This window comes from Acanthaster planci, linkage group LG19 (genome assembly GCF_054643075.1).
Source record: "Acanthaster planci isolate LZ-2023a linkage group LG19, COTS_SCS, whole genome shotgun sequence".
In the NCBI taxonomy this organism is placed as follows: Eukaryota; Metazoa; Echinodermata; class Asteroidea; order Valvatida; family Acanthasteridae; genus Acanthaster; species Acanthaster planci.
Window position 1 is genome coordinate 11,982,313 of NC_141795.1, and position 27,356 is coordinate 12,009,668.

A 27,356-nucleotide genomic window follows, 5' to 3' on the forward strand; every position below is an offset into this window, starting at 1 on the left:
CATGGTTGAACGTTTTAATAAAACGTTGGTGAACATTGTCTCCATGTTGATCGAACCAAAGAGGAAGCAGAGGGATTGGGATGAATGCCTGCCCTTTGCAACCTTTGCATACCGTTGTAGTCCGCAAGAATCTACTGGCGAGACGCCTAACATGATGATGTTAGGGCGGGAGGTGATGTTACCAGTTGACCTGATGGTAGAGTGTCCTGAAATTGAGGATGCTGTCGAGACTGATTTTGCTTTGGGGTTGCGACAAAGGTTGCAGGAGGCTCATAGCCGGGCCAGCGAGTGCCTCAAACAGAGTATCCGTCGGCAGAAGCGGAACTACGACCGCAAGGTTTCAGGAGGGGGCCTGGAAGAGGGCCAGTTTGTCTGGTTGTTTGATCGTTCCAGGAAGAGGGGCGTGTCGCCCAAACTACAGCTCCGCTGGAGGGGGCCGTACTTAGTCGTAAAGAAGTTGTCAGAGGTCACCTACCGGATTCAGTTAAAAAGGGGAAGTAAACCCTTTGTTGTTCACGCAGATAGGTTAAAACCCTATTGTGGAGACAAGCCGCAGCCGTGGGTGTACCAGCCAGGTACAGTGACAGAAAATTCAGGGGGTGATGCACCTGAGATTGCTGAAGTCCAATCCGCAGCAGGAGACAAAGAGGAACCTGGTGGTGAGGAATCAATGTTGATTCTGGAAACTAGCCAGGAGGAACCCGAGGTGACTGGTAGTGAGCCTCAGGTTGGAGTTAGGGAAGCTGAGGTCCCTAGGAGGTATCCTAGGCGGGAGCATAGGCTCCCAGTGAGATATCGTTAGAACCAAATGTCGGTTGAATTGTTTATTCATTGTTTCTTTGTAATTTGTACCTGCCCACCCACCCCTGAGCGGTAAGCCAAGAGGGATGCTTGCCGCCACTCTTGATGATCCTGTTCCGGGGTCTCCAGCATCAATGCCTTCTCTGAGTGTGCCCAGCGATGCTGAAGCGGAAGATCCAGTCATGGAGCAGGCAACGCAGACGACAACAGAGCCACAGAGGAAGAAGATGAAAATTGCCCTCATCGAGGAACGACACTTCAAGTTCGTCTATCTAGATGGCCAGGTCGTGCGACGGGAGGAAAGCGTCCAGCTGTACAACAAGCCCGTCGATGCTGACCAGTTCAAGCTGGACCAAGCCGACTAAAACGTCGCTCCTACCGCTGAAACCCTCATTGGGAAAGGCAATGAACACTTAAATAATAGTTTGTAAATTTCTTAATTGAACCTTGATTGCTTATAACTGTTTATTACTCCTTTTATAACTGTTTTGTAACCTTTTGCTTGAGCCAAAGAGAAAGAAGACGTTCATATTTTTGCATGTTAGGAAAAAAAAAAAAAAACCTTTATTTTAAGAGAGAAGAAAAATATATTTATTTTCACATGGTTTTACATTTATGTACTTTTACCTCATGTATTCCAAAAGCAAAATTGGAGTGTTTGCAATTCCAGTAAACCTCATGTATTCGGGATATTATAATTAGATAAGTCAACCTCATGGACCCCAAAATTATAATTGTATAAGTAAACCTCTCCACGATGTACCGCGAGGTTTATTAGAATGTATAAAAGACTTAAGGGTCCACACTGTTTCTTATTGATTTATTTAAGCTGTTCAGGCCGGGACGGCCTAAGCTTAGCTGGGTCCTGTGTGGCGAAACAGCCTGTGGACTGACGCAAGTTTAGTAATACATGTCTGGTTCCCTGACGCGCGGCGCATCCATTGGCGCGTAGTCAGTAATTTGGTGGTTAGTTCGTCTCCAGACGTCGTGGTAGAAGCATCGCAGTGAAGATAGAGCGAAACGCTAATTCAGCCTCACACACAGCTGGCGGGTTGTGCAGCGTGGTGTTCGGCGATCTGTCGAGGGCAGCGAGCGGTGAGACCTCAGAATATTTGTCAGCAAGCTATCACTTATAATAAGTGGGATTGAGTGTCAGTTTGGTGGCTGTAGGTTGAGCAAGAGTGGTGTGAGACGCTTAGGCCTGTGTGGCTTGTGCAACAGTGTTCTCACTACGTGGGATTGGGTTGCTGGAAGCCTGTCGGCCTGGTCGCATGTGGTCACACTGAGGTTCACTCGGAGCTCCGTAACCTAAGCCGAAGCTTGCATGTCTTGGGGTTCGCTACGAGGTTACTCCTATGTTTATTGGGCTAGTGTGTGCAGTTGCATGACATCGTTACTGTTGATCATACTAGGTGCCACAGTGAGGGTTATTGTCGCTGTGGGTTACTTGTGGTAATACACGAGGGTTATTACACAGTCTTTATGCTTATGTTCCATGATCACTTGCATGAATTGATTGCTGTGTTGAGGTTTATTAGTCACAGACCTGGATGCACAGTTGAAGCTTATACATGTACTGTGAGGTTGACTTGGGTCAATAAAACAGTTGTTGTTGTTGCTCTCTAAGACACTATGTGTACTGAGGTTTATTGAGATTTACCTGACTTGGTAGATTGGTAGCCACGTTGATTGTCATTCCTTTAGGGTTGGTATATTTCCAACAAACGGACAGGCCTAAAGTCTTCCGTTCGTGACATAATCCCCCCTCGTGTGTACATAGCCGCTCATGTGCATGTGAGGTTTATTAAATAATTTTGTGGGATTGCCCCGCCCGCTGTTGGTGGGTACTTCGGTGTTCGTCGACCGGCGGGCGACGGCGAGTGTCGCCGCCACAATATACATGTACATGATATCAGGGGAATTCATTACAGCCATTTGTGTGTGAATGTAAGAAGTGACTAACAATCTCCGCTGTTACTTGCAGCAGCACACATTTCACTGTGAATTTATGGCTTGAAATAAGATTAGTACATTTCGCTTTTGACGACGCGATAGAGGGTTTCGTGACAACTGGTGCAGGGCATGGAAAGTTTTTGTTTCAAACAATTTTTGGATATTAACTTTTGGATAGTGCACTTTCAGCATCCTCTCCAGCGCTTAAAACCAGCACTCTCAGAGCCAGGCAATCAGCCATCCTCCTGAAGACAAACTGAGCATACTGTTTGGAACATCGAGTGTTTCACCACCGGTTCTACTCAAAACTGCACTCATAAAAGAGATATTTTTGTGTACATGGTGCAATCGCAAGCCTAACCTAATTTAACAATAAAAATCACCCTGGAGAAAGTACAACGTAGGGCAGCCTGCTTCGTTTGTGATGCCTACAAACAGATCTAAAGTGTAAGTAACATGATGACTTCTCTAAAATGGGACACTCTGGAGCTCCACAGAATTCAACTTAAACTCACTGCAATTTACAAGGAAATCCACAATATTACGCCACCAAATCTGCAAGCACCTGGTGGAACCAATACCTACGCAACAATACACAATACTGGTCCCCACATCATTAATTCCCCAAACTTCAACAAAACTTCAAAAGTTACTTTTTTTAGTAGCAATACTCTCTTTAACCAAGGACAATAAAGGAATGGAACCTACTTCCACCTAGCATACGATCTGCTCCTGATGTCAAGACATTCCAAAGTAGGATTGAACATCTGGACCCTCTCAACCTTGTCCAAAAAGCGTACTTTATAATTTAGCCACTATGTCCCTCACTCTGAGCTGCGCGTGATAACCAAGGTGTTTGTGCAGTACAGAACCAGAACCAATCTTTTCAATTTATATTACAAAATAAATAACACAAAAAAACAGATCAAGTTGAGCACGAATTAACACTGGGGACAAATAGCCAACATGACGGTAACTTTAATACTGGCGGCCTATAGCTTTGTTGAATCTTACCTCAAACATGAAAGTATCAACCTCTTCCCTGATATCATCAAATGTGAAGCTCTTATTCTCTTGCTTCATTTGAAGCAGAAGATCCAAAAATGCCAGACGTTTCTTCTGGGGCTCGTCAGCTGACGGGTTCCTGAGACCCCTAGGATACATTTTTACAAACTCCTGGTATCTTCCTTTGATGACCTATCAAAACAGGAATCAACACTTGGAGATTTGTGAAAGGAATCCAAACCTTGTTCCCCAAAATGCTTTATTGCAAGTAGTGGGAACTTACAAACTTTTGAGAAACCCAAGACGCCCAAATTTGCTCTTTACAGAGCACTGAAGCACAAACTACTTCCATTAATAAAAATCCTTCAAACTACATTGTATTAATGCCTGAATCCATGCACACACACAATTCTGTTAAATGCATTTGTCCGAAGGAAAATTTCTATTCTAAATGAACTCAAAAGGCAAAACTGTTGCAATTCACTTTGACAGGGCTGTAAGTTTTAGGGTTTTGTTAGTTCATCTTTTGTTTCTGTGTACTCTGTAGTTTTTAAAATTTTGTTTCGGATTTAGACCATACACCTTGTCTGTTGTGTCATGTAGAATCTTCAGGCATTCAGCATGTTGCTTTCCATGGGGTAGGATGCTGTACAACATGCTGGGCCAAAGCCACGGATATTTCATCCTTTCAAGTGCCAACTCGCTCATTCTGTAAGTGACAGCAGAAAATATTTCATACCTACAATTAGCATGCAAGTTATTTTCCACAATTGTGGTGTACTGCAGCATTCTAATGTGTTAGTGGGAATGAATTTGGACAGAATGAGGATAACACTGACATAACCATTAAAGTTTACATGTCGTAGCCCCAACATCCAACATACTTTTAAAATTCACCAAGTGGATTTGGAGGATTACAAAGAAAGATACAATCACTTGTTAGCTTTGCATAGGTTTTGTTGTCCCAATGAAATGTAGATAGCAAAGAATGTGCCAATGGCTTTGTGGACGATTTGGGAGGACTTGTTAAGTTGTCTCCTAGCAACACTGGGTTACTGATGAATACTTGCATAGAGTCAGGTTTAGAAACTAAGGAAATTAAGCCAAAAGAAAGAGAACAAAAACTCGAAAGCTTTGCTTGCATAACTTACTTGATGACAGCCTGCACATATTCATTCTTGCGGTCTTCCTGGGCATGGATATTCTTTCCCATTGCTGTCTCTGTGAAAGGGACCAGTGTAAAGTCCGGCATATACATCTGTAGCACCATTATACATGTACTGGTAACTAGAGGCATGACGGTTGTTGAAACAACCGCGGGCTATTTCGGCATTTTCAGAAAGCACAAAAAAATAGAAATACGAAAATATCATAACAAATATAAAACGTTGACATTTCATGAATGTTACATACATGTAATTCAGTCGGATTGACCAGAGTGCCAAAGTTCTCATCAAGTCAGATGACACTTCCAGAGCTCCGCATAAGAGACTCATGTGTGAAGATGCAAACTATTTACAGCCATATCTTCCCGGAACATTTTTGGGGCACTGGCATATCATTAAAACATATTCATACTGAAACCAGTGAAAAAGGGAATCCCGGGAACTCATATGTTGACATTTTTTTTACCCTAACTGGGAAAACTGTTCAATTTTTTTCTTGTTGATTTTCGAAGACGGTCTTGTCACCTATTGTATAAAGGTTATAATTGGGGAAAGGAGTAGTTTTTTCAATACCACTTAAATATTTTTTGTGGGTTGAATGCTAGGAATAAAAAAAAAAACAAGCGGAGGGGCACGGAAAAACAAAACCAACGTAGTCAAGGTTTGGATATTAAGGAAATGCTGAGACGGGCGTGATTAATATTTTTGTGGATTGGATGCCTGCTAAAAAAAATATATATTTAAATAAAATAAGAAAAATAATACTGTGTATTGGTGTAATGGCTTCTATGTGGGTGAACACGTTACATCTGCCAGTAACAAAGACATTGCACAGTGCAAAGAAAGCTCAGGGCATGCAGTGATACAAGTAGGTGGCACTGAAGTGAGATCACTTTGTATGGAACGCGAAATGACCAAAATGTCATTACAACAAAAAATAGTTAAAATCAAATAAACCCTAGATTCTGTGCTTTTTTCTCAATGAACATGATGAACATGACGTCCACTTGTATTGTACAGTACATGTATGATGATAACAGCTTAAAACTAGATATTCCTTTCACCAAAACTGACTGTTTTAAATATTCCTATTTTGTTCGCACAGCAAATGAGTGGAATAGTCTACCCAAACAAGTTGTTGAAAGTATGTCACTGAACGTGTTTAAGAACTCCCTTTATGATTTTTTGACCTGTTAACTCTCTTTTTTACCTGTTCGTATTTTCAATTTCAGTGTTGTTTTAATGTAATTCTCACTTTTAAGTTTAAGCTTACTGTTTTTTATGTCAATGATCTTAATGTTCTGTATTGGTTTGTATTTTTAATGACTTGTTGCTTTATTTTACATTATTGGCTCTTGGGGAATTTTACTTTTTAATATCGTATTTCTCTTTTCACCATATCTTTATCTCATTTTTGTTATTCTAAATAGTTGTTGAATTTTATTTAATTTTTCATCTTACATTTTGTATATTTGAATTTTAACCGGGGCGTGGTTTAAGATGGACTGTACAGTCCTTTCCACAACCCCTGACATTGTCAGAAATTGATAACAATAATGTATGTATCCAGTAAGTTGACACCTTGCAGGTAGCTACGGGTGATGCATGTTCTAGACGATCACTGACATGACTTCCATAATAATGACATCAAGAGATGACAAATAACCTGACATTAAAGGTTCACTCTTCAAAGCACTATATCTCGTGAAGTACATGTCCGATTAAGTTCAAACCTAACAACAGAACAAAAAGAATGTCTTTTACGGAACTTGTGAAAAAGACAAAAAAAAAGAAAAAAAAGGTCTTTCTCACAAAATTACAAAAAAGCAAAAAAAAATATCAACGAAAACAAGAACTGTTTTGGCAGAGTTGCCAAAACAGCTAAACAAGAAAAAATCAGGGCTTGGGTGGGAATCCGGATGATCCAGCAACAACAGGTAAGGTAAGGTATAACTTGCTTTGGGAGGTTCTCTGCTGCACAAATCAACCAAGGGCCCACACAGGATAAAAAGCGGAAGGGAGGGAGGTTCATGTACAAGAAGGTGCATCTTCTGTACCCGCTGGAGCACATCTGGGACACAGTGAAGGAGCACTGCATCAACAGCTTTGTCCCCATGATAGAGTTGACCCTTGATGAGACCATGGTGAAATAGGCACCAAGGCAAATGTTAAGCACTTCTTGCCCCTGAAGCCAAGCAAGATGGGGTTCAAAATCTATGCAGTCTGTGAATCCTGCTCTGGCTACATTGTCAACAGAATGGTACATCCAGAGGACCAGGAGAAGATGTTGAACATCTTCCTGAAGATGATGGAACCATTGTTTGGGACGTACCATAAACTGTTCTCTGACCGGCTCTATACTTCCGTCTCCCTTGCCTCATCAATTTGGGAGAAGAAGACCTACAAGTACCTGTGCAGAGCCAGCCATCAAAAGATCTTTCTGAGAGCTCCTCACAGAGTTCAGCACGCACCCAGTGCCAACCCCACCCAGCACCAGCTCATGACTTAGATGAGCAAGGCACCTAGAGGGACCACCTACGCCCGCCAAAAGGGCAAATGACCATTGTCCTGTGGTGGACACAAAAGTCATGTCATTTCTCTCTACATGCCACCACGGCTATAGAAATATGAGTACTGGCTTCCTCATGAGGGGTATCAAGAAAAAGAAAAGAAAGCTACCAAGAAGCATGTGAAAGCACCTCCCATGCCATGGGCTATACCTACTTTATGGATGGCAATGACAAAGCTGACCAGCTTCGTACCTACCACACCTGCAGCCGACATTCCATGGCATGTCGGAAAAAAAATCTCTACTTCCTCCTCGATGTGGCCTGGGTTAATATCAACAACAGCTGCATGGTTGCTAATTCCTGGGAAGACTGTAGGGATAGTTGGTATGATCCTCAGTAAAGGGACTTCCTTTGGTGAGGAGATTACCTCATGCTACATACAAACTGTACTTTGCAGTTTCGATTATCAACCAGTGATACTCGTAGTTAAATTTCATCCTTGAAAACAAGAAGGGTGCCTCCACTTCAAATGTGACTATCAGTTGCGTATGCATCATCATAACCTGGGGAAGGCCTACCTTCTTGGGAAACATTTCAGCCAGGCATGCCAGGTGTGTGTCTCTGTCCACCACACTATGTCTGGGTCCTCACTGCTAATAATGGAGTTCTGCTAATTGGAATTATTGCTTAGACTACAACAATTGGCAGAACAATTTTCAAAGTTGGGGGCCAGATATCAGCAATTAATAGGCTGATCCAAAAGCCCCATCCCATTAGAGGATTAGAGTTCGCAAAATGTTGGGCATGTTGTTCACACTTTGAATACTTTTTGTAAATCCAAAATAACATCTACAGCCACGCGATGGCACTTTCGTGCACTGTGTAGTTGGTAATCACTATCCAGATGTGCACTGTACTTACCACAAATGATATCCAATGAGCACTGCGTGATAAAGGGGAATATATCAAACACTTGGCCATCTGTCATCATCTTCAATCTCACTCCAAGGATGTCAGTCTTCTCGTTGAAGACTGTAAGGAAACTGTGCAGGACGCTGAAGTGGAAGGTTGGTGTCAGCATCTTACGGCGCAGGAACCACTTACTTCCCTTGCTTGAGAGAAGATAAAAGGACAAATTTCGTCAGTAAAGGGTGCAGGTGCAGAGCATTTTAATTAGTTAATCACTCACCAATTAAACTATGACTGGCAGGACACATACAAAATCCCAGTCATGTACGAGTAGATGCACCATTACATCAGAGGACAAGTGCTTTCTCATTCTTGATAACACTATATATCCCCATTGTAACTCAAGAAAAGTAAATTAAAGGTCTCAAAAGACAAGACTGAATCTTTGTTCCAATTTCATGCTTCTGGTATCAGTCAAAAGGCAGCAACAGGCCCAGAAAATTTCTCTATGGAGTAGTGAAGTGAACATGGGCAGACCATTTCATTTATGCATGTGAAAGCCAGAAGTGTGAGAACCAGTGCGAACCAACGCGCGCATGCACATGTACTCCATTCGTTCGTACAGCATTTACTGGTTCTAAATGACATCACACTTCATACTCCATAGTGCAATCAAAGTTACAAAACTTGTAAGTGTACCTTGTAAGTAGACCGGTGCCAAGCCACGGCTGAAGAAAGTCATATACGAAGCCCTTGGCAATGTGTTTGGTACTGCCAAATAATACCTTATCAAAGAAATATGTAAAAGACTGACAGAAATGAATTTTCAAAATCTGACAGTGGCACACTACAGCTATTCAGTAAAACTGGGGTTTACAGATATCATAAGATAGGCATCATCCCCAAATTGCCCACGTGTTCCAGGACGGATTTCATGGAATCACGGAGAGCATGCTAATGCCTGCCAAACAAAAGAGCTGTTAGCAACCCAGTGGATACGCGGACGGAATGCAACAGGCAAGCTTTATGCAAATTACCAACACCATGAATACGCCCGATCTTCCGTGCATCGGCCAGCAATGTTTGGCAGGGAAAATCCCTTTGAATTAGCACTTGGCCGAGTTTCCGCTGACCAACCAGTCGACTTACAGTTACTGTACATGTCCAATAAGACAATATTCCGATCGGCCACCAACTTGAAAACCGGGAGGGTTTTTTTTTCTGAAGTCGGCTGCTCGCCCTGGTGGGAATTCCAAAATGGATGCATATGTTTAGGTATTGTACAGGATTTGCATGTACTGCAGTTTGCCAAAATTGACCGATTTGGGGGTTTGTGACTGACTTTGTCATGTTTGTGTATCATTCAAGGGACTTGTTTCAGCTTTTGAGTACACTGCCCTGAGAAAATAAAAAAAAAATGTTCATTTTTACACTGAGAGCACAGCTCATTTAATTTGTCTTGCAAAACACCATGGACCACAGGGCATTCCTGTCTGCCAGGACAGTTCACAGATGAGGTCGATCTGCAGACTAGTTATGGCCCTTAAGAAAGACATTCTTTTCCTTTGCTTTTCTCGGTAATTGTGGTTGGCGAATTTACCTTCAACTTTGTGTTTCATCTTCAACAATGCAATGCTATGCTGAGAATTGTCAAATCATCAATCATTCATCTTGCAGTGAGTTGACTGCTGCAGTTCTACATGTATGCGATCAAACATACTGTTCATGTACACTTGCACGACTGACCACGTTCCTGTACAGTTCGCTTTTAACATGTAAGCACGTCGGTCAAAAACCGTTCGCACATCAGCAGCGCCCATCGTAAATACTTTATAAATCAACAAATAAGGTAACTACATGTACATGTACATGGACATGCATCCTTACTGTCACGCACGGCTGCTTAGCTGCGCTGTACTTTACAAAAAAAACAAGAAAACACCAGGACGTCTGCCATGACCAATACAAAGTTAAGTTGGAGAGCAAAGAAATCCTAATGACAAGTAAAAAAGATTCAACAAAGTTTAATGAATGTTAAGTTAAATTTAAAAAAGATACAAACAATAATAATCCTAAATAATTAAGCAATGTTAAAATCAATCTGCTGTATGGAGAAATCTCTCCTCAAATCCAGCAAATCACAGTGAACAATTCATGTAATGAAAATGATCACAAGAGTCAAATCCAAATTTTAAAAAACTCAGTATCTGTCTATCGATAACCAATAATTATCACTTCACAGTTCGCTGATTCCAACAGTGGTTCAAATTTTCTCAAAACTCTTCTTTCTCAATTTACCCTGCGTTTCTAATACAACTCCTGAATATGACAATACATGTACATGTATATAAATCAAATTCAATTACATTCACGCCTAAAATTCTGCAAAGTGTCTCTTCAAAATCTGGAGAGTAAGTTTTATCTTGTCATTCCAGCAATCCAATTCTCTTCAACTATTCAATGATTTTTCTGAATGTAAGCCACATACCAAAATTTTCTTCAGATACTGTTATAAATCAACAGAACACACACACAAGAAGTCACGATGAGTATAATTACATGCAGGCTGTGTGATGGGCCCACCAGTGCTTGACTTGTGGAGGTGCTCCTTGTTGGCCCTAGTCCCTGTTGAGCCTCAGAGGGTTGGTGAGTAAGGCTCTGTTCCGTTATTGTCATCTGTGATCCACTTTGGACTTTCAAGGTCCTGTCGCCAAAGTTGTTTCACCATCTGTGACCGACATCAATAGAGGCGTTGGTCCAATGGTGGACTGACTGCCAGTCAACGGTACCCTCAATGGCACCCATCAGTGGTTCAATGACACCTTATGCCCTGCTTAAAAGCAATAAAAAATGTCAATGTTAACCATTTATCTAACTATAATGTGGCTACAAAGTGAATTTTACAAAATCTGAGCAAAATATGAAATTAAACTTCCGCACAAGTTAAAACAAACGTCGGATGTCTTTATCAGTGAAACGCAAATTATTCTGAACTCCTTAACAGCAAGAATCTTGTATTTCTAGACCATAATCATTCTTCAAATTTCAAAATCTCATCATGATTTTGGATTTTGATGCATCGTATTATCTCCTGCCTCTCTGTGTTTGTCCGTATGTGTATCATTGCCCAAAACATGTTCATGTCTTGTATTGTGCATATTATAATATGTACATGTATGTCTATCAATAGGTTAGGGTACAAAAGCAAATCTATGCTTCGCCCTTTACCTAAATGTTGTTCTTTAACGTGTTAACATGTTAATAAAAGTATTAGATTTATCAAAGTTACACAAATTCACTTCAAAATCTAATACATGTACGTCTCAAATTAAGTATTTACACAAAATTAATAATTGTAGTTCAACTTACGGTGTGCAGGACTGATTCTTTGCCTGGAAAAGCTCACAAGCTTAAAAATTTCTCAAAGAGAATTTCGCTGCTTGCACGGCGCAGGAAGATCATGGCGTGCTCGCTACTGATATTTTGCATTCTCCCTCTTAGCTTGCTTTTTCCTTTCATCCCCACACATCACCTGTCTACAGGCCAATCAAAACCCTCACATACACTTGTTCCAAAACAACGTCAAACAAAATCACTCAACCTTTTAACAGAGAGATGCACACCATGGCTCTAAATAAACAACATAATTATACAAGACATGGGACTCACTTTAGATTGTGTTCCAAACTCCATGTTTATTTAGGGACGGTGACCATTTAGACCCGGTTTGAAAAGGCCCCCCCCCCTCGTAGCCCACCCAGTATAATGCCTGCCCAGTATTCAGGCTGCTCCAGGCCGGTATCAGGCCTGTCTGCACATTGGCATTTCAAAGTCCCTGATGAAAGGCTTCCCCACCATGCTTCCACAGATGAATAGGGGTCTAAGCGGGTTAGTGTAAACATTGTATAGAGCTGAAGGATTAAAAACCACAAGCAGGTTCCTTCTGGGATAGATTACATGTACCAGTACTTGCAAACAATAGACCCCAGGATGGAGAAGTTCCAGATCAACAACCAGTCCAGCATCCCAGGCCGGTAGCCAGGCCGGTAGCCAGGCCGGTAGCCAGGCCGGTAGCCAGGCCGGTAGCCAGGCCGGTATGAAAGGGGTCTTTGCAACAGGGCGAGCTTACCGGGGCCCTTTTCAAACCGGGTCAAACCAAAGTTTGAAGAAAATAAATGATCGGACATCAGGGCTTACATTGCATTTTGGTCATATGAGTTACTATGATTTGAAAATTAGAAAGCTTAATGTTTGAATATTGGAGATTCTGTTTGAGAAACCTTGCCCAGGAGCTCCTCCGGAGAGGTTATAATTGATTTGAACCATACCATTATCTTGAGGGGTGATACCGAGATGATAGAATTTACATGTACGTGAGGTAAACTTTCAAAGCTTCATAAATAAAGTTTAATTTCAGACCAGTCCAAATTCTCTTTTAGGTCGTTATATAGTTACGGTTATTCAAATGTATCTATTTTATTAGTTAATAATGACTTTAGGCATACCAATGGTGCATTGGCATTTTGCACATGACCCATTAATATAGACTCTTGAAACGGCTCCCTCCAATAGTTGAAATTTTCCAAAGATCATCCGGCTTTGGAAATTTCTTGAAAACGACAGGATTTCTGGCGGTTATTTCACAGATTGTTTGACACTATTATATACAGTAGTATATTTCAAGATAACTCCACAGTCCCGTTTTGAGATCTTACAAATCCTATGGGCTAACACATCCCAGCACTGCCATCAGAATAATTACTAGGTTTGTTCCAAGTTTAAAGTTTTATGAGCATAAGATATACATGTACCTACAAACGCCCAGTCTTGTGGTGGACCAAAGAAAAGAGACCAGCGGCTAAACCACCTTTTGAGAGCGACAGCTACATGTAGTGCTGCTGCCAAAATGTCGGATTGAGCCTAAAATCATACATGTAGAACATGGCACTTTCGAACCGAACCAAACCGAACCACATGCACTGGTCGGTTTGGATGTTTGGCTTTGAGATGGCATGGCATTGCTAGCAAACAGAATGCACTTACGAAAACTTGAAAAAAAAAAGCAACACAACGAAAAATAAAAAACAAGTTTTAGTACTGTACATGTACATGTATATACTGCATCCGCGCTCGGCAGATGTGCAAGTGCAGTACACATGGTGCATATAGCGGTTATGAACAGTAAATTTGCAATGGCCCTGGATCATATGATGGTGTAAAATGCATGTGGTGAGAATTCACTAATAACCAACCAAGAACACACAAGGTACAGCATTTCAGCTGCAGAACAGTACTAAATTCTCACTACATCCAATTGTGCCTGTGGGCAATTCCATGGAAAGGTGGACATGTCACTAAAATTTCAAGTTTATTACACTGTAAAGAAAGTACATGTAGTAATTGTTATACCCATATGTTGAAGTGAAAGACACAAAAAGAATTATATCAATCGGTCGAATATTTTGCAAAACATAGTTCTAAACGCTGAAGAGATTTTTTAGTCATCCAAACTGCTAAAATATATTCTTAACTGAATTTAAATTTCTGAAATGAAAAAAATTCTACCGGTAGCACTTCTATTAATTCAATTTAGAGAAGTAAATTGAATCTACCGGTACTTCAGTATCTTAAGACGAAATTTCCACATCACTGACCTTCCAAAATATTTAATCACCACACAAAGAAATATTTTGGTCATGTAACACGAGTTACCAAAACAATAAAGTTTTTTCATTCTGAAGAAATTCTGAAAGGTAAATTGTTGGCTCTGATAATTTTCTAAACTTTCACACCTTGATTCTGTGAGCAAGATGTTTGCCAAAATAAAGAGTGTCATCAGAAAAAAAAAGTCATCAAACAGTGTAACGCGAGTTACATGTACCATGTAATGTTTTACCACCATGTAATGCGAGTTACCAACTACATGTATAAATGCAAGATTCCACCAATATGAGCAATGTTAGACCCTTAACTGGGCTAGGGTGTGCTGAACACAATCAGATGCAATGTGATGCAGACTGTGAGGCAATGAACCAAGAGGGCAGCCTAAATGAACTCTGCCTATTGCATAATATCAGCATGAGCACATGCCACCTTCTCTAGGCTTTTACTTTCAGTTTTTGTCCATCCAATAAAACCAAAAGTTTATACAGCAACAAGATAAAAGAGAGTAAGTGTACATTATTAATTTTTACTTATAATCTAATCATTGAAAGAAAGAAACGACTGAAATATTTATAGTAGTTCTAGGACTAACACGTATCAAATAAATGTCAATGGTACATGTACATGCACAGGCATACTTTTCCTGTTATTATACTTTATAGTGACTTCACAGCGCACTGCAAGCAATGATTTCATTCAATTTTACACGTACATGTGCATGTTAACTATGCTCACACAACCATGTAAATGAACATTCTGAACTGCAGGGTATGAATGTGTGCTACATTGTACCATGTACATGTAGCTCCATCATACTACATGTATGTGTAGGATGCCACTGTGGTCCCCAGCCCCTCATACAAAAGACATTAGGTCTATTCAAATTATGACTTGCAACAATCAATAAAATGCCGGAGCTGTACTTAGGACTTACATGTACATGTACACGTTATTTTGTTACACCTGTGTATGAATGAAGTCAAATAATGATTTTTAACAATTTAATGAAATAATTATGGTTTTCATATTAAAGTTTTAACTTCTACTTTCTTCAGTTTTCCCAAACATAAACTGAACCTCAGGTGCAATTTAAAAACAATAAAACTGAAATTTCCTGTGAAGATGTTTTGTTTTACTGGTATTTCCCACAGAGAGACAACATGCCAGGCTCTAAAATCTGCTGAGAAGCAACACTGATACAGACAATGCCTAAAAGCTACTGGCCAGTAAGATGAGGCAGTAGCCTCCAAGGAATGTCATGACTTTTTTGACAATAAGGTTTTTCCATAACATACATGTAATCGTTCTAGATACATGTATATATTCATTTTACTATTTACAAAAGTGTGCATCTGTAAAAATACTTAATGTAAGATGCAGAGCTATCCAAAGAGGTAAATCTCAAAATGTTTGTCCCTTTTTTTTAATTCATTTAGTTGGTCTATGTCTACTATACCCACAGTGAAAAAAGAAACTTGTAGTCCTAAATATTACAGAGATATAGCACATTATCCAGTAAATGTACCCATTACATGTACATGTATTTGTAATGCGAGTTACCGTGGAATTGCCTGTATATATGCATTATTATTAGGCCAAAGATGTCATAAATGAATGTGCAAAACAACTTTTGATTGGATGCTGATCGTAGTTGGACTCCTGTTCAATTGAAGGCAACTCTGGAGGAAAAAAAAGATTTTGACAGGTGGAATATAGCAGCGCTTCCATAAGCGACGAGACTTGATGCACGCAGGGGCCAAATAAACTTTCCTTTCGTTTGGTCAAAATCACATGTCGTTTGCCAAAGTTGTTCGCAGATCTCAAATAAAATGCCATTATCCATTTGAAAAAAAAAAGACAGATTAAAAATTCAAAATTGCAACTTGAATGTGGTCACTGTCCTAGAAAAGAATGTTGACTTGATACCACGGTCCTTGGAATATGAATGCCACAGTTTGGTAAATGAATCTGTTTCGTGAAAAAAATAACCAGAACACAGTAGAGCCTGAAAGTAAAAGGTCAAACAGCAAGCTTCCGGAACCCTTGTGTGGTCCGCCTATGGGGATTTTACATTGGGCCATCCTATCACATTCGAAAACTTTTGGAAAAATGATTCCTTACTGAAACCACCCTATGAAACACTCAAGTTGGAATTTTACCTTTGTCCTCAAGTAATATTTAGGAAAAGTCACATGGAGATGGGTAGAAAACGAATTTTATTAACGACCTTTCACGTCCAGCGATATTGTACCTAGGTCTCCATGTTCATGCACGTTTGTTTTCACTGCTCTCTTGAAAACGAGATTGTACAACTTTGCAAAGATTTAACTACTGTACCTGCAGTTGATGGGTTCCAGATTCCGTTAAGTTGACATCATGCAGTTGTTGTCAGCAAAGGTTAGATAAAATCTTAGAGTCTTTTGTAAAAGTAGAATAATGCTTTATGTTTATTACTTCATAAATTATCAAAATGTGCAAATATTTTGATCTGGTTTTTATTTTGGTTTTTACCCACAGACTACCATAAAATTTCTGCGTACGAGACTGCTGTATTGCACCGTTCTTCATGTATTTTAGATTTTCGGAAGTGATGGGCCAATTTTTTGGCAGGATATTTCTCTTTTAGGTCAGTTAATTTTTCAGTTTCTATAAATTGATGTAATAGCAAATATCTTTCAAAGCCCTCATTCCAAACTGGACTTTTTAAGAAGAAACTGAACGAAAAAATATTACAAATTCTAAAATCTTTGCATGTTATTTTCCTATCCAAAGGTTCCAGAAGCGTGCCATCAGGGGTCAACTTTAAGGCTGTATTCACTCGAGAAATCAAGTTTGATTTGAAGTAGGAAATTCCCATTTGAGCATACTATTTTTGCTGTTTTCACATATCCTACGATCGTTCTGTTGAAGCATGGTTTCAACACAACTTTTTTGGTCGGCAAAACACGTTTGGAAAATGTCACACCTCCTCCGACGCTAATATTCCACATAAGTGTAACACATAATTAAACTTTGGAAAAAGTGTAAAACTGTTGAAATCAAAGTTGCTCATGGATATGGGATGGAGGAGATTCAATACTTGTATCACTTATACACGGAAGTACTACGGCACATTCGTAGCGAGCTCCCAATGTCTCAACGTGCATTGACCATTGTACGCGCACACGTACAACACATGTACATGTACGTATGCACATGCGTGTACATGTACATGTCCCAAGCCAAACCAAAGTTCAGCAAAAAATTTCTTAACGACAGTAATGACCCCATCATCTTTAATAAATGCTGATACTTGAAATGAGGGAACATCTTTTCCACAGAACAGCTGTCTGTATTCATGAGGTCCAGAGAAATCATGCTTATTCATGAAGCTTTTTGTTGTGATGACAAAAGGGCACATGGCGGCCTGCCTCATCAAACCCCTTACACTTCTGCGCACACCTGTCACATCCATGGATTCCCCCTACTTAGCAATGCCAGACTGATCGGAAACAATGGGGACAATACGCAGAAGAACACTTAGTCAATTGGAGGATGACGCCTTAAACCATGTGCATTTGGAAGACCCTAAAAGAGCTCCTCAAGCAAAAGTGCCCAAGGAATAATAAATTAAATGCAAACACGTTAGATTTTCTGTCCATATCAATTAAAAGGAAAGCTACCATACATGCCATAGCACCATCTATGGAGCTGGCATGAACTAAGTGTATGTTTCGAACCATTCTTTGAGGAGAAACCACGAGGAGTAAAAAAAAGGTTTCACACTCAGGCTTTATGACAAAAAGAAAACAGTTCCCCTCCCCTAGTTTAAGTTTAAATGGCAAATGTTTCTTTATAGTTTTCCAACCCTTTGCTGATACATGTACATGTACTTGCATTTGAAGCAGCTTTCACCCATGGAACAATTTTAAATTTGCATTTAAAGCTAGCAGCAAATCGTGAGTAAGACTACTTTCAACTTCAATGAAAAGAGATCTAAATTTGAAAAAAAAGTTGGGGAGGGAAAAAGTAGCGGGCAGGGATGAGAGACTATCGGTAGTGTTTTACTTGGCCTAACTTCTGCAAAGAACAGATTGAATATGTGTTGCACTACATGTACCTCTGCATCCTTGGCGTTGGTGATGACAATCATGGCAATGGGTCCCAGCATGATCCTGAAGAATTTGGGGAAATCTTGGCAAAAACCCAAGATCTGCTGGTAAAATTCTGTTATTAAAGAAAACAAGCAAACACTTGGTCAGCAAAGAACTAACTTTGAGGGTTGATACTGCTGCATGGATAATACTGTACTTATCACTGTTGCTGGAATTATTTTAATTAATTAAAAGAAAAATACAGTATATGTACATGTACACGTATACATGTATTGTCATCTGGAAGAAAAACTGCAACCGAGCTTAACTTTTAAAGACTACTTCAGTTTTCATAATTGAACTTGAAATTGATAATGTTACCACACTTTTCCAAAGTGACACTAAATCCTGCTTTTTAACGCAATTCGGGTGGTCAAAATATACATGTAGGACACATGCTTTCGTAGGTTGTTCATATTCAGAACGGACAAACCATGCGCGGTCCGGGGTGTTCAATATACTACTATGTTCAGACACAAAGGTGATTTCTTTCAAAGACACCGTGTTAAGATTTACTGTTCTTGCTAATCAGAGTTCTCATATGGCTGTGACATCATGGGTGTGGTTGCTACATCGTTGTTGTGGAGTATCAACGTACATGTATACATGTAGTGTATGTACCTAACAGGTTTCCACTCTTGTATTAAAGTAAAAATCTCACAGCATTACTATCCCTCCCCGCTTTCAAGAACCCATTTGTATAAATGGGCCAAAAGGGCCAGGGATACAAAATTCTATCCTCACCCAAAAAAGTATGCCAGTGACAGGATGAAGATGGATGAGCTGTCTTCAGGGACATGAGAGAGTAATTCTTCTTCTAAAACTAATATCACGAACCGTATTTTATTCTGTAAATATATTTTCACTGGGGGGATATACCGTATATCAAGCTGTGAAAGAGTTCAAATTACACACCATATGAAAGAATGCTACCATATATGTTCATGTACCTCATACGTATTCATGACTGAAAGCAGAACTCTCAAAATACACTCACTGGTCCATGCATTGTCATATGCTATTTCTGCTGTTTACCAAACGCACACACAAGGATCTACGCACAAGTTAAATATGCTAGCATACTGATTTGTTATCAGGGAACAGTGTAGTAGACTGTCACCTGGGTGAAGCATGTGCACACAAAACATTACCCTAGCTATGCTACAAGTACACCACATATTTACATGTACATATTGAGTAACATGTACACCTTACATGCTCCCTTTCCCTAATGCCAGCTTGAATGGTACTGAATATTTTTGAGGCAAGGTCAAATATAATATGGTTTATTTAAGGGTCAGCTCATACAGTATGTAAGTCCGATGCCTCATACATGTATATGTAAGACCAAAAAAAGGCATTTAAAAAGTTTTTAAGTCCGACACCTCAAAAGTCTGACAATTCTTTATTAGTTTATCTCGGGGGGGAGCGGATTAGTGTAGTGGTTCTTTCCTTGCTTTGCACCAATGAGGCCAGGGTTCGAGTCGCGGCTTGGCCCAGGCTTTAATTTCATTTGGTTTCCAGTCCATACTTGCTCTCACAGGTTTTCTCCGGGCACTTCGGTTTCCTCCTGCCTCTAAAACTGGACCTTCTTTTTAACTCCGTAATGTAATGCTGATTAATAAAGTGTATGAATAAACGTACATTTAGTGGAGCAAATAGCCTGAGTTGCTGAAAGCGACATTAAAACAAAACAACAACAACATTAGTTTATTTCGGCCTAAAGATCTGATGCCTCATTAATATGTATGTAAGTCAGCCAATTCTGACTTTTGAGGCATCATACTTTTGATACGCATCCTTTATTTGCCCAGGGAAGCAACTTTCAATGTCCCCCAAAGCAAAAATTGGCAATCACCCTCAAAAAATACTATGTTTGGCCATGAAGGTTTCAAAAAGCCCCACATTTATTACAAACAGGATTCTTTAAATTACTTCTTATAAATTTAACCTTGTGCTTATACAGATCACAGAGGAAGTTCACAAAAGGGTGGGATCAACATCAGCGATACTTACTTGCTGGCTCTGCCTCTAGTTGATGTGCATTTCCTATGAATGGTAGAGCAACTGGCCCTGGGATCTTCTTGCTGAAGTACTGTAATTGCTTCCAGGGTTTGTAGAGGAACTGGAACAGCACATACCCGTAATATGCTGTAAACACAGCAGCAGCAGTGACAAACACAGGGAGGAAGAAACTCATCTTGGACTACCTAAGACAATGTCTGCAACACAATTAAGATTACATGAAAGATGTACTCGTCGAACTTGAATACCAGTGCACAAGTTTGGTTGCTTCAAAGAGAGAAGCTAGTTGTTGCTGCCTATGAAATCACATGTACATGTATCTCCCCTACGTGTAAATGTATTTAAAGTTGAACTTTGAAATCACTTTTTGTGGCAGCAATGAGCATGCACATACATGCAAAGAAATCAGCGGTTATAATGAACACATGCTGTGCTTGCTTCCATACAAGGTCGATGTAAGTCAAGCAGAGCTTAACTGACGAGACCCCAAACAGAAGATATGTGCAAAACAAAACGCCAGTACATACATGTATTTGACATGCATGTACCTGTCCATGATTGCAAAATGCTATTTTACTGCCATGGAACATGAACAGCATGGTTTCTCCAATATAAGGTGGTGACGAGAATGAGGTACATTGTACGTGTACCCCTCAAAAATCGAAGTGAACTGAAAGCAGCAAACATGCCATGTCGATGGGGCCTAACGTACATACATGTGTACATGTACACCCACTCACATAACTGTGGGGTTTGATGTCAGCTCTGCTCCCACTACCATTCGTTGGAGTGGAGCGAACGTCGGACCCCACCACAGTCATGAGAGTACTGGAGGTAGGCCTAGGCCTAAACCATGTAAACAAGATGGGAATCAGACCCGATGCCATTTCGGCCTTTATTTCACTTCTAAAAGCCTCAGGAATCAGGAAAATAAAGTAAATATAACTTAAGGGGCTCAAATTTAAACCAAGCTAATGGGCCAGTACAGAGTGGAATAACCAGGTCCACACATACATGTAGGGCTGTGGTTGCTCTCTTTGAAGTTTTACAATCTGTCTCAATTCTGTCGCCATCACAACCCTGCTTCAACTTCAAGGCATGTCTTTAATTAATGCCTGGATTTTAAACTGCAGGATATCACAAACTTTTGAACCCTTTTGACAATTTTACTTACACCGGCGAATTCCTCAGAGCTTGGAATTTTATATGAGCCCCCTAAAGCTTTCCCAAACCGTATATTTTCCGATGTATGACGCCTTAAATCACCGGGCCTACGGCTGCACTACGCCAAATACGCGCCCATATAGAAAACCGAAATAGCGCCACCAGTAGTACAGATCAAAGATCGTATAGCGCCGCTATATAATCTTTGGTAGGGATCCTAGAGTTCTATCAGAAAATTCCGTCGGGACCCCTCGCCAGGTAAAAAATTCTGAATTATTTTGAAATATTCTGAGAATTTCCCCAAATTTCCCCTTCTAAAATTTCTGAAAACAATTCCTAAGATTCCCGCATTTCGGGGACTGCCAATTTGCAAGTTGGTTCAAATACCGCGATGCCAAATTAGTCGTGGCTCACGCGGTATGGTTATCTGTTTATGGTGGCGAAACTGAAATAAATTTAGCGCCTCTACCTGAGAGCAGAAGCGCCAATCATGATGACATAAATTCAGAATTATTCGGCTTACATAAAAGTATTTAATACAAGTAAGAATGCCATCAAATCAAAATTCGGGTAATATTAGGTTACATTACATTAGGCAAAATGACTGGAAAATACCTGAATAACGGGAGTGAAATCATTCAATAAATGGTTTTTAGAAAGTGGAAAGGTCAAGAATCATGTTCGTGTGCAGAAGAAATTGCGCCTACGATGATAAGTGGGTGCGCCGAAATATTCAATACGCCGACACGAAATTGCTTATACGGATGTGTGGTTAAGGATGGATCGGGAGTGAGAGTCCGTGCCACACTAGTGGGTCTAGAGCAGCCCAAGATTGATATTGGCGTGTCAGTCGAAGATTGGAATGTTTTTGTCCGGCGATGGGAGGTCTTCCGTGCTGGTTTAGGAACAGATGGCGCACCGGCCGCATGGCAGTTATTCCAGTGCACAGGGACTGCGTTGGGTGACATCATACTAAAAGCGAACCCCAATGCCGCATCCGACACCCTGCCACAACTGCTTGCCACGATGCGTTCCCTCGCAATCATCCCGGTAGCCACCTGTGTCCTACGTACCGACCTGCTCCAGTAAAGCCAGGAATGAGAGTAAACATCCCAGGCCTTCGTTGGCCAGAGTGCGTGGAAAAGCCGAGCCTTGCGCTTTTGCTGCACGGTGTGAATGTGGCAAGAGCGTTGACTACATGGATCACATAGTCCACGATGTCCTTCTTAACGGATTGTACGATCCTGACATCTGCCGTGAAGTACTTGGGGTATCAGATATCCACAAGAAACCGGTCAACGATGTGATCGCCCTCGTTGAAACCAAAGAAATGGCCCGCAACACCCTCCCCTCATCTGCCCTATCCGCTGTATCGTCATTCGGCGCCAAAAGACTCCGCCCACAACCGCTGCGGCAGTGCCATCCCACGCCGACCGGAACAAGGAGGTGACATGCCCAGTCTGCAAGGGGGTATTTAAGGTCTTCACTGAGGGGCCACGGGGAAGGAATTCCAAGCCCCACCGAGTCTGCATCACCTGATTCAGGGCTAACCGCCGGAGAAACAGCCAGCCCCGTCCCCACAAGGACCCGCCACCCATTGTCCAGGCCTTTGAATGTGGCCCGATATCCCAGATTGCAGCTTTTCAGAATAGTGGCCCTCAACCCCCGCACAAGAGGGTGCGCCAACACCGCAGATGTACTTAACCCACACCCATTACCGTCAACAAACCCCCACCCACGAGGCTAGACCATCACATCTTTACCAAGGGCGAGTGGAAGCAAGACTGCCTCCAAGACCACCCCAGAGTCGCGATAACGGTTTCAGTCGACGGGTCGGCTCTGAATGGAGAGACCAGCCCATCCAGAGCTGCAAACACCTTAGCAGAGGTATCTGCGATCGCAGACACAGGTGCACAATCGGACTTATGGTCCCTGGCAAACTTCTTGGCTTGCGGATTCTCCCGTGACGACTTGAACCCTGTTAGCCTAAGCCTTTCAGCTGCCAATCGCTCCCCAACTCCGATTGAAGGGGCATTCTTCGCCAAGCTCACAGCACACCCTCGCAGTGGAGGGACGGCGACGTGCCACTCTGTCGTCTACGTGACTAGCTCTGTAGAAGCCATGTATATGTCGTACAAAACGCTACTCAACCTTGGCCTCCTCTCGAATGACTTTCCATCAATCGACAGCGTTCCCAGTGTCACTGGGCGAAGCCAGGAGCGTGATCCTAGTGACTCGGGCACATCTTGGGATCCTCCGGCCACGAACGTCTTGCGATCCATCAACGACGGTGCCGGTCACCTTACATCCTACCAGATGCCATGTGCTTCTCCCCCCCACGCGAACCTCCCCCATCACGTCCAACCGAGCTGCTGTTCCTGTGTACGGTGGAAAACAACAAACGAATGAAAGCTTGGCTACTCGAGAGATATGGCTCATCCACATTCAATACCTACCCCCACCAAGCATTACCATGCATTGACGGACCCCCGGTAGAGATACACATTGATCTGCCACACCCCGGCTAACATTTCGTTGCACTGGCAACAGCAGGTACTCGATGACCTCCTCCACGATAAAGCCCTTGGTGTCATAGAACGTGTGCCATACGGAGAACCTATCACATGGTGCCATCGTGTGGTGATTACACGAAAGCACAACGGCGCCTCCCGTTGGACAGTTGATCTTTCGCGGTTGAACAAGTTCTGTAAACGGGAGACATTCGCCACAGAATCACCATTCCAGCTCGCTCATCGTATCCCGAAAGACACATGTCACAGATGCCTGGAACAGCTACCAAAGTGTCCCCCTGCGCGAATCCGAACGTCGCTTGACTACCTTTATCACACCTTTCGGTCGCTGGCGCTACACGAGGGCACCCCAGGGTTTCTTGTCGTCAGGAGACGGGTACAATCGTCGCTTTGACATACTGTCAACCTTCAGACTATCAACCTTTAAACGCAAGGAATAATGTGTTGACGACACCATCCACTTCTACACCGACCTGGAACAGCACTGGTGGCGGACCATCGACTTGCTCACACTTGTAGGCCAGGTAGGTTGTAGAGTCGACTACTGTACGACTCTACAACTCGAGGGATTAAAAAAATCCCGTCTTTGCCACCAATTTAATTCTGTACTTTTATTATTTTGTCAAGGACCTTCATTGCTTTTGTACAGTTCACATTATTCGTTAGCCCAAGTCCTCACTTTTATCAGTCCAACATCAGATGTGTGTGCATATATTGTTTTGGTGTCTCAATAATTTCAAATATATGGTAAAACGGAGCTCACGGCATACCCCATACATTTGCTCTGCTCACATTTTTATTAAGATGAAGTCAGTTATGACATTCATGACTTCAGAATATTTAATCCTGAAACGTCATAAGACCACTTCTTAGGGTGTAATTGCACACTTGCCCGTATGCATGTAAACATTTTGACTGATGTACGCTGAAGACAGTGCTTTTTTTTACTTGCTCACATTTTAAGTTTGCAGAACAACTTGTACAAGGCATCCCTCCTTGTGTTCTACGAAAATGCCACATGAACAGCAACCGAAGATATGCCGTTACCCACCTGCATCACTGCAGCTTGCAGCTAGTAAGGGTCATAGACTAACAGTGATTGTATGCAGTACAGAACATGCTTTCACAAATTCCTATTTGGGGGAAAATAGGTCCAAAACTTTTTCTAAAAACTTTGAATGGTTGGAAAAATGTCGTAGAAATACCACCTTTGGTAAAAAATCGGCATATCAGTAACTTTATTCAACATTCAAGGCCACGTAATATTGCTGCACATAACCACCTTTGAACACTTATGCACTTACGTGATGGGATAGCTGGACTACATCTTTGTGCAACCTTGCAAAATCTCGTTTTTGGACGCTCTGCACATCGATACTGCATTTGTTTTGTAAACACTAATCTTAAAGATCAGAAAAGTGTGAACGCTCTTTTAACAGAATATATGTACTTTGTATTGTACTGCGCATTTGGAAAGGGTAGACAGTCGTCGTGCGTTGTGATTGGTCAATACCTTGATAACTCTTGGAGGTACACTATTGGGAATCGCCCGTATTGTGATGATGAGGTTTGGGGAATGGGATAGGAATGGGGGTAGAGTAGGCAATGGATTGGGTGATGAGATGGGCTGAGGGCAAATGGCTGGAATTATATGGTGGGGTTGGGATATGGCTGAGAGGACGGGAAGAGGCGGAGCAGGAGATCGATGGGATGATTTGATTGCAGGGATCTTTTGACGTGAGCTTTACTTGTAGTAAACACATTTAGATACATGCAAACCAATGCACCTTGGATTCTACATAATTTGTGACTAATAATCATTTTGTTAAATCCATGGACCAGTGGGACCAGCTTGGACATTTATTCATTGACTAATGTACTGTATATATTAAGTTTACATGTATGCATGCAAAACTCAAGACAAACACAATTTGCCTGAATAAACTGGCAGGGTTGGGCGGTTTGGAATTGGCATCGCCAACCCCTCACTGCTGCAACTTCAGCACCGGGTGACAGTGAAATCCTGACTACTCGATGTTCCCCGGCCAGACTGGGTGGTTTTAAGTCGTGCCGCGCCGTACGGTCACGAACGTTGAGTTTCTCCTCAACATCCTCCTGCTGGAAATAGAATTTCGACATTGTAAATGCCCTGCGCAGACATGAGGCAGAACAGCCCTGAAGATTGTGTTATGTTTGTCCTTTCAGCCGAAAATGTACTTCTACTTCCACAGGAGAAATTAGTTTATTTCAAATACTTTTTTCCAATCCGGTTTGCCTCCAATTGAGAGGATAGACACCATCAGCAGATTCAATAGCATGGGCATAAATCGAAGGGGGAGTATAATCCCCACACAAACTTTTTGAGGTGGGGGGCTATTGAATCACCCCCCCCCCCCATTTTGTGGTGAGCAAAAATTAAAGTGGAACGACTAACCTTCATTCAATATCACTCAAAAAGGGGAAAACAATTCTTAAAAGCCACAAATATGCCATTCTGAATAGGCCTACATATAACAGATGGGCATGAGTATTATGAACATCGACCTCTATAATAGATTTATGCTTTAAATCTACCCCCCACCCCCAGCCCCCGCTTTTCAAATTTTCATGGCCGGGAAAGCCCCCCCCCCATCGTTTGGCACAAATTTACGCCACTATTCAACAGGCAGTGTATCCCCAGCACACAACAGAAGCGCCTGTAGGCCTATTTCACACGTAAAATAAGTCGGTCTTTTTTTCAAGTTCACAAAAGCGAATTAAGTGCCTTGGTTTTATCAGGTTGTATACAGTACCCCCCTGCGTACACTTCACAGGAATTACATGCCTGACGCATAAACTATATAGAGCCTTTCCGCATGACTGAATGTAAACCCCGCTACAAATTGAAATTAGAACCAACCCCTCTCTTATCTCCTCCTTCTAGGCCTATTTAAAAAGAAAACTGAACAACTTATGGTTTATTTAGAATCACTAACAATGCTCTTTTTAGTCTACACTAGCAGTTTTTCTCTCACCGTGTTTGCAATGACCAGCTCAATATTTGGTCAAGTACATTTACTCGAAAAGTACTCGTCTGCAACGGTTATCATTCGTATTTCAGGGAAAGATACTTCGATCTCGTCTCAATATTTACTTCGGGTTTTTGGTTTTGAAGTTGTACTCTAGGTTTGATTTTGTTTTAAGGGTAATTCACGATCGGAACATTTCAATTTTCCATGCAATTCTTCAGCAATTTTGTCTTTTACATGTAGCCGGTCAGGAAGATATTGAAAAAAGCAACGTTGTTTTGTCATTCCATTTCGGTGACAGAGTCATTCAAATTCTTCATCCAAAACGCTTTCTACTGATCTTTTATTCTGTAAAATAAAAGTTATACGTTGTGGTCTTTATTAGTGTTCACAATTTTAATTGCCAAACAAGTCAAAATCACGCTGGACATTAAAAGGGAATTCTTTGAGTTGCTTGTATAAAGAATCAGGCGATATACTTTGATTC

At 41.4% G+C, this 27,356-nt stretch overlaps 1 protein-coding gene across 5 annotated transcripts in view; it reads right to left on the minus strand.

Annotated features, from left to right (window-relative positions):
* The window catches only part of LOC110987520 (cytochrome P450 4V2-like), a 41,839-nt gene extending 20,372 nt beyond the window's left edge, over window positions 1-21,467 (minus strand). The window contains exons 1-8 of one of the 5 annotated variants that reach the window (XM_022250310.2): window positions 21,341-21,467; window positions 20,158-20,363; window positions 18,108-18,214; window positions 9,044-9,129; window positions 8,357-8,547; window positions 4,911-4,980; window positions 4,342-4,468; window positions 3,769-3,951 (exon numbers count right to left, since the gene is read on the minus strand). In XM_022250310.2, the coding sequence (XP_022106002.1) occupies window positions 3,769-3,951; window positions 4,342-4,468; window positions 4,911-4,980; window positions 8,357-8,547; window positions 9,044-9,129; window positions 18,108-18,214; window positions 20,158-20,341 (948 nt within the window). In that variant the 5' untranslated portion in view covers window positions 20,342-20,363; window positions 21,341-21,467. The other 4 variants (XM_087129782.1, XM_087129783.1, XM_087129784.1 and 1 more) reach the window with 4 other exon arrangements.
* Window positions 21,468-27,356: the final 5,889 nt, after the last annotated feature.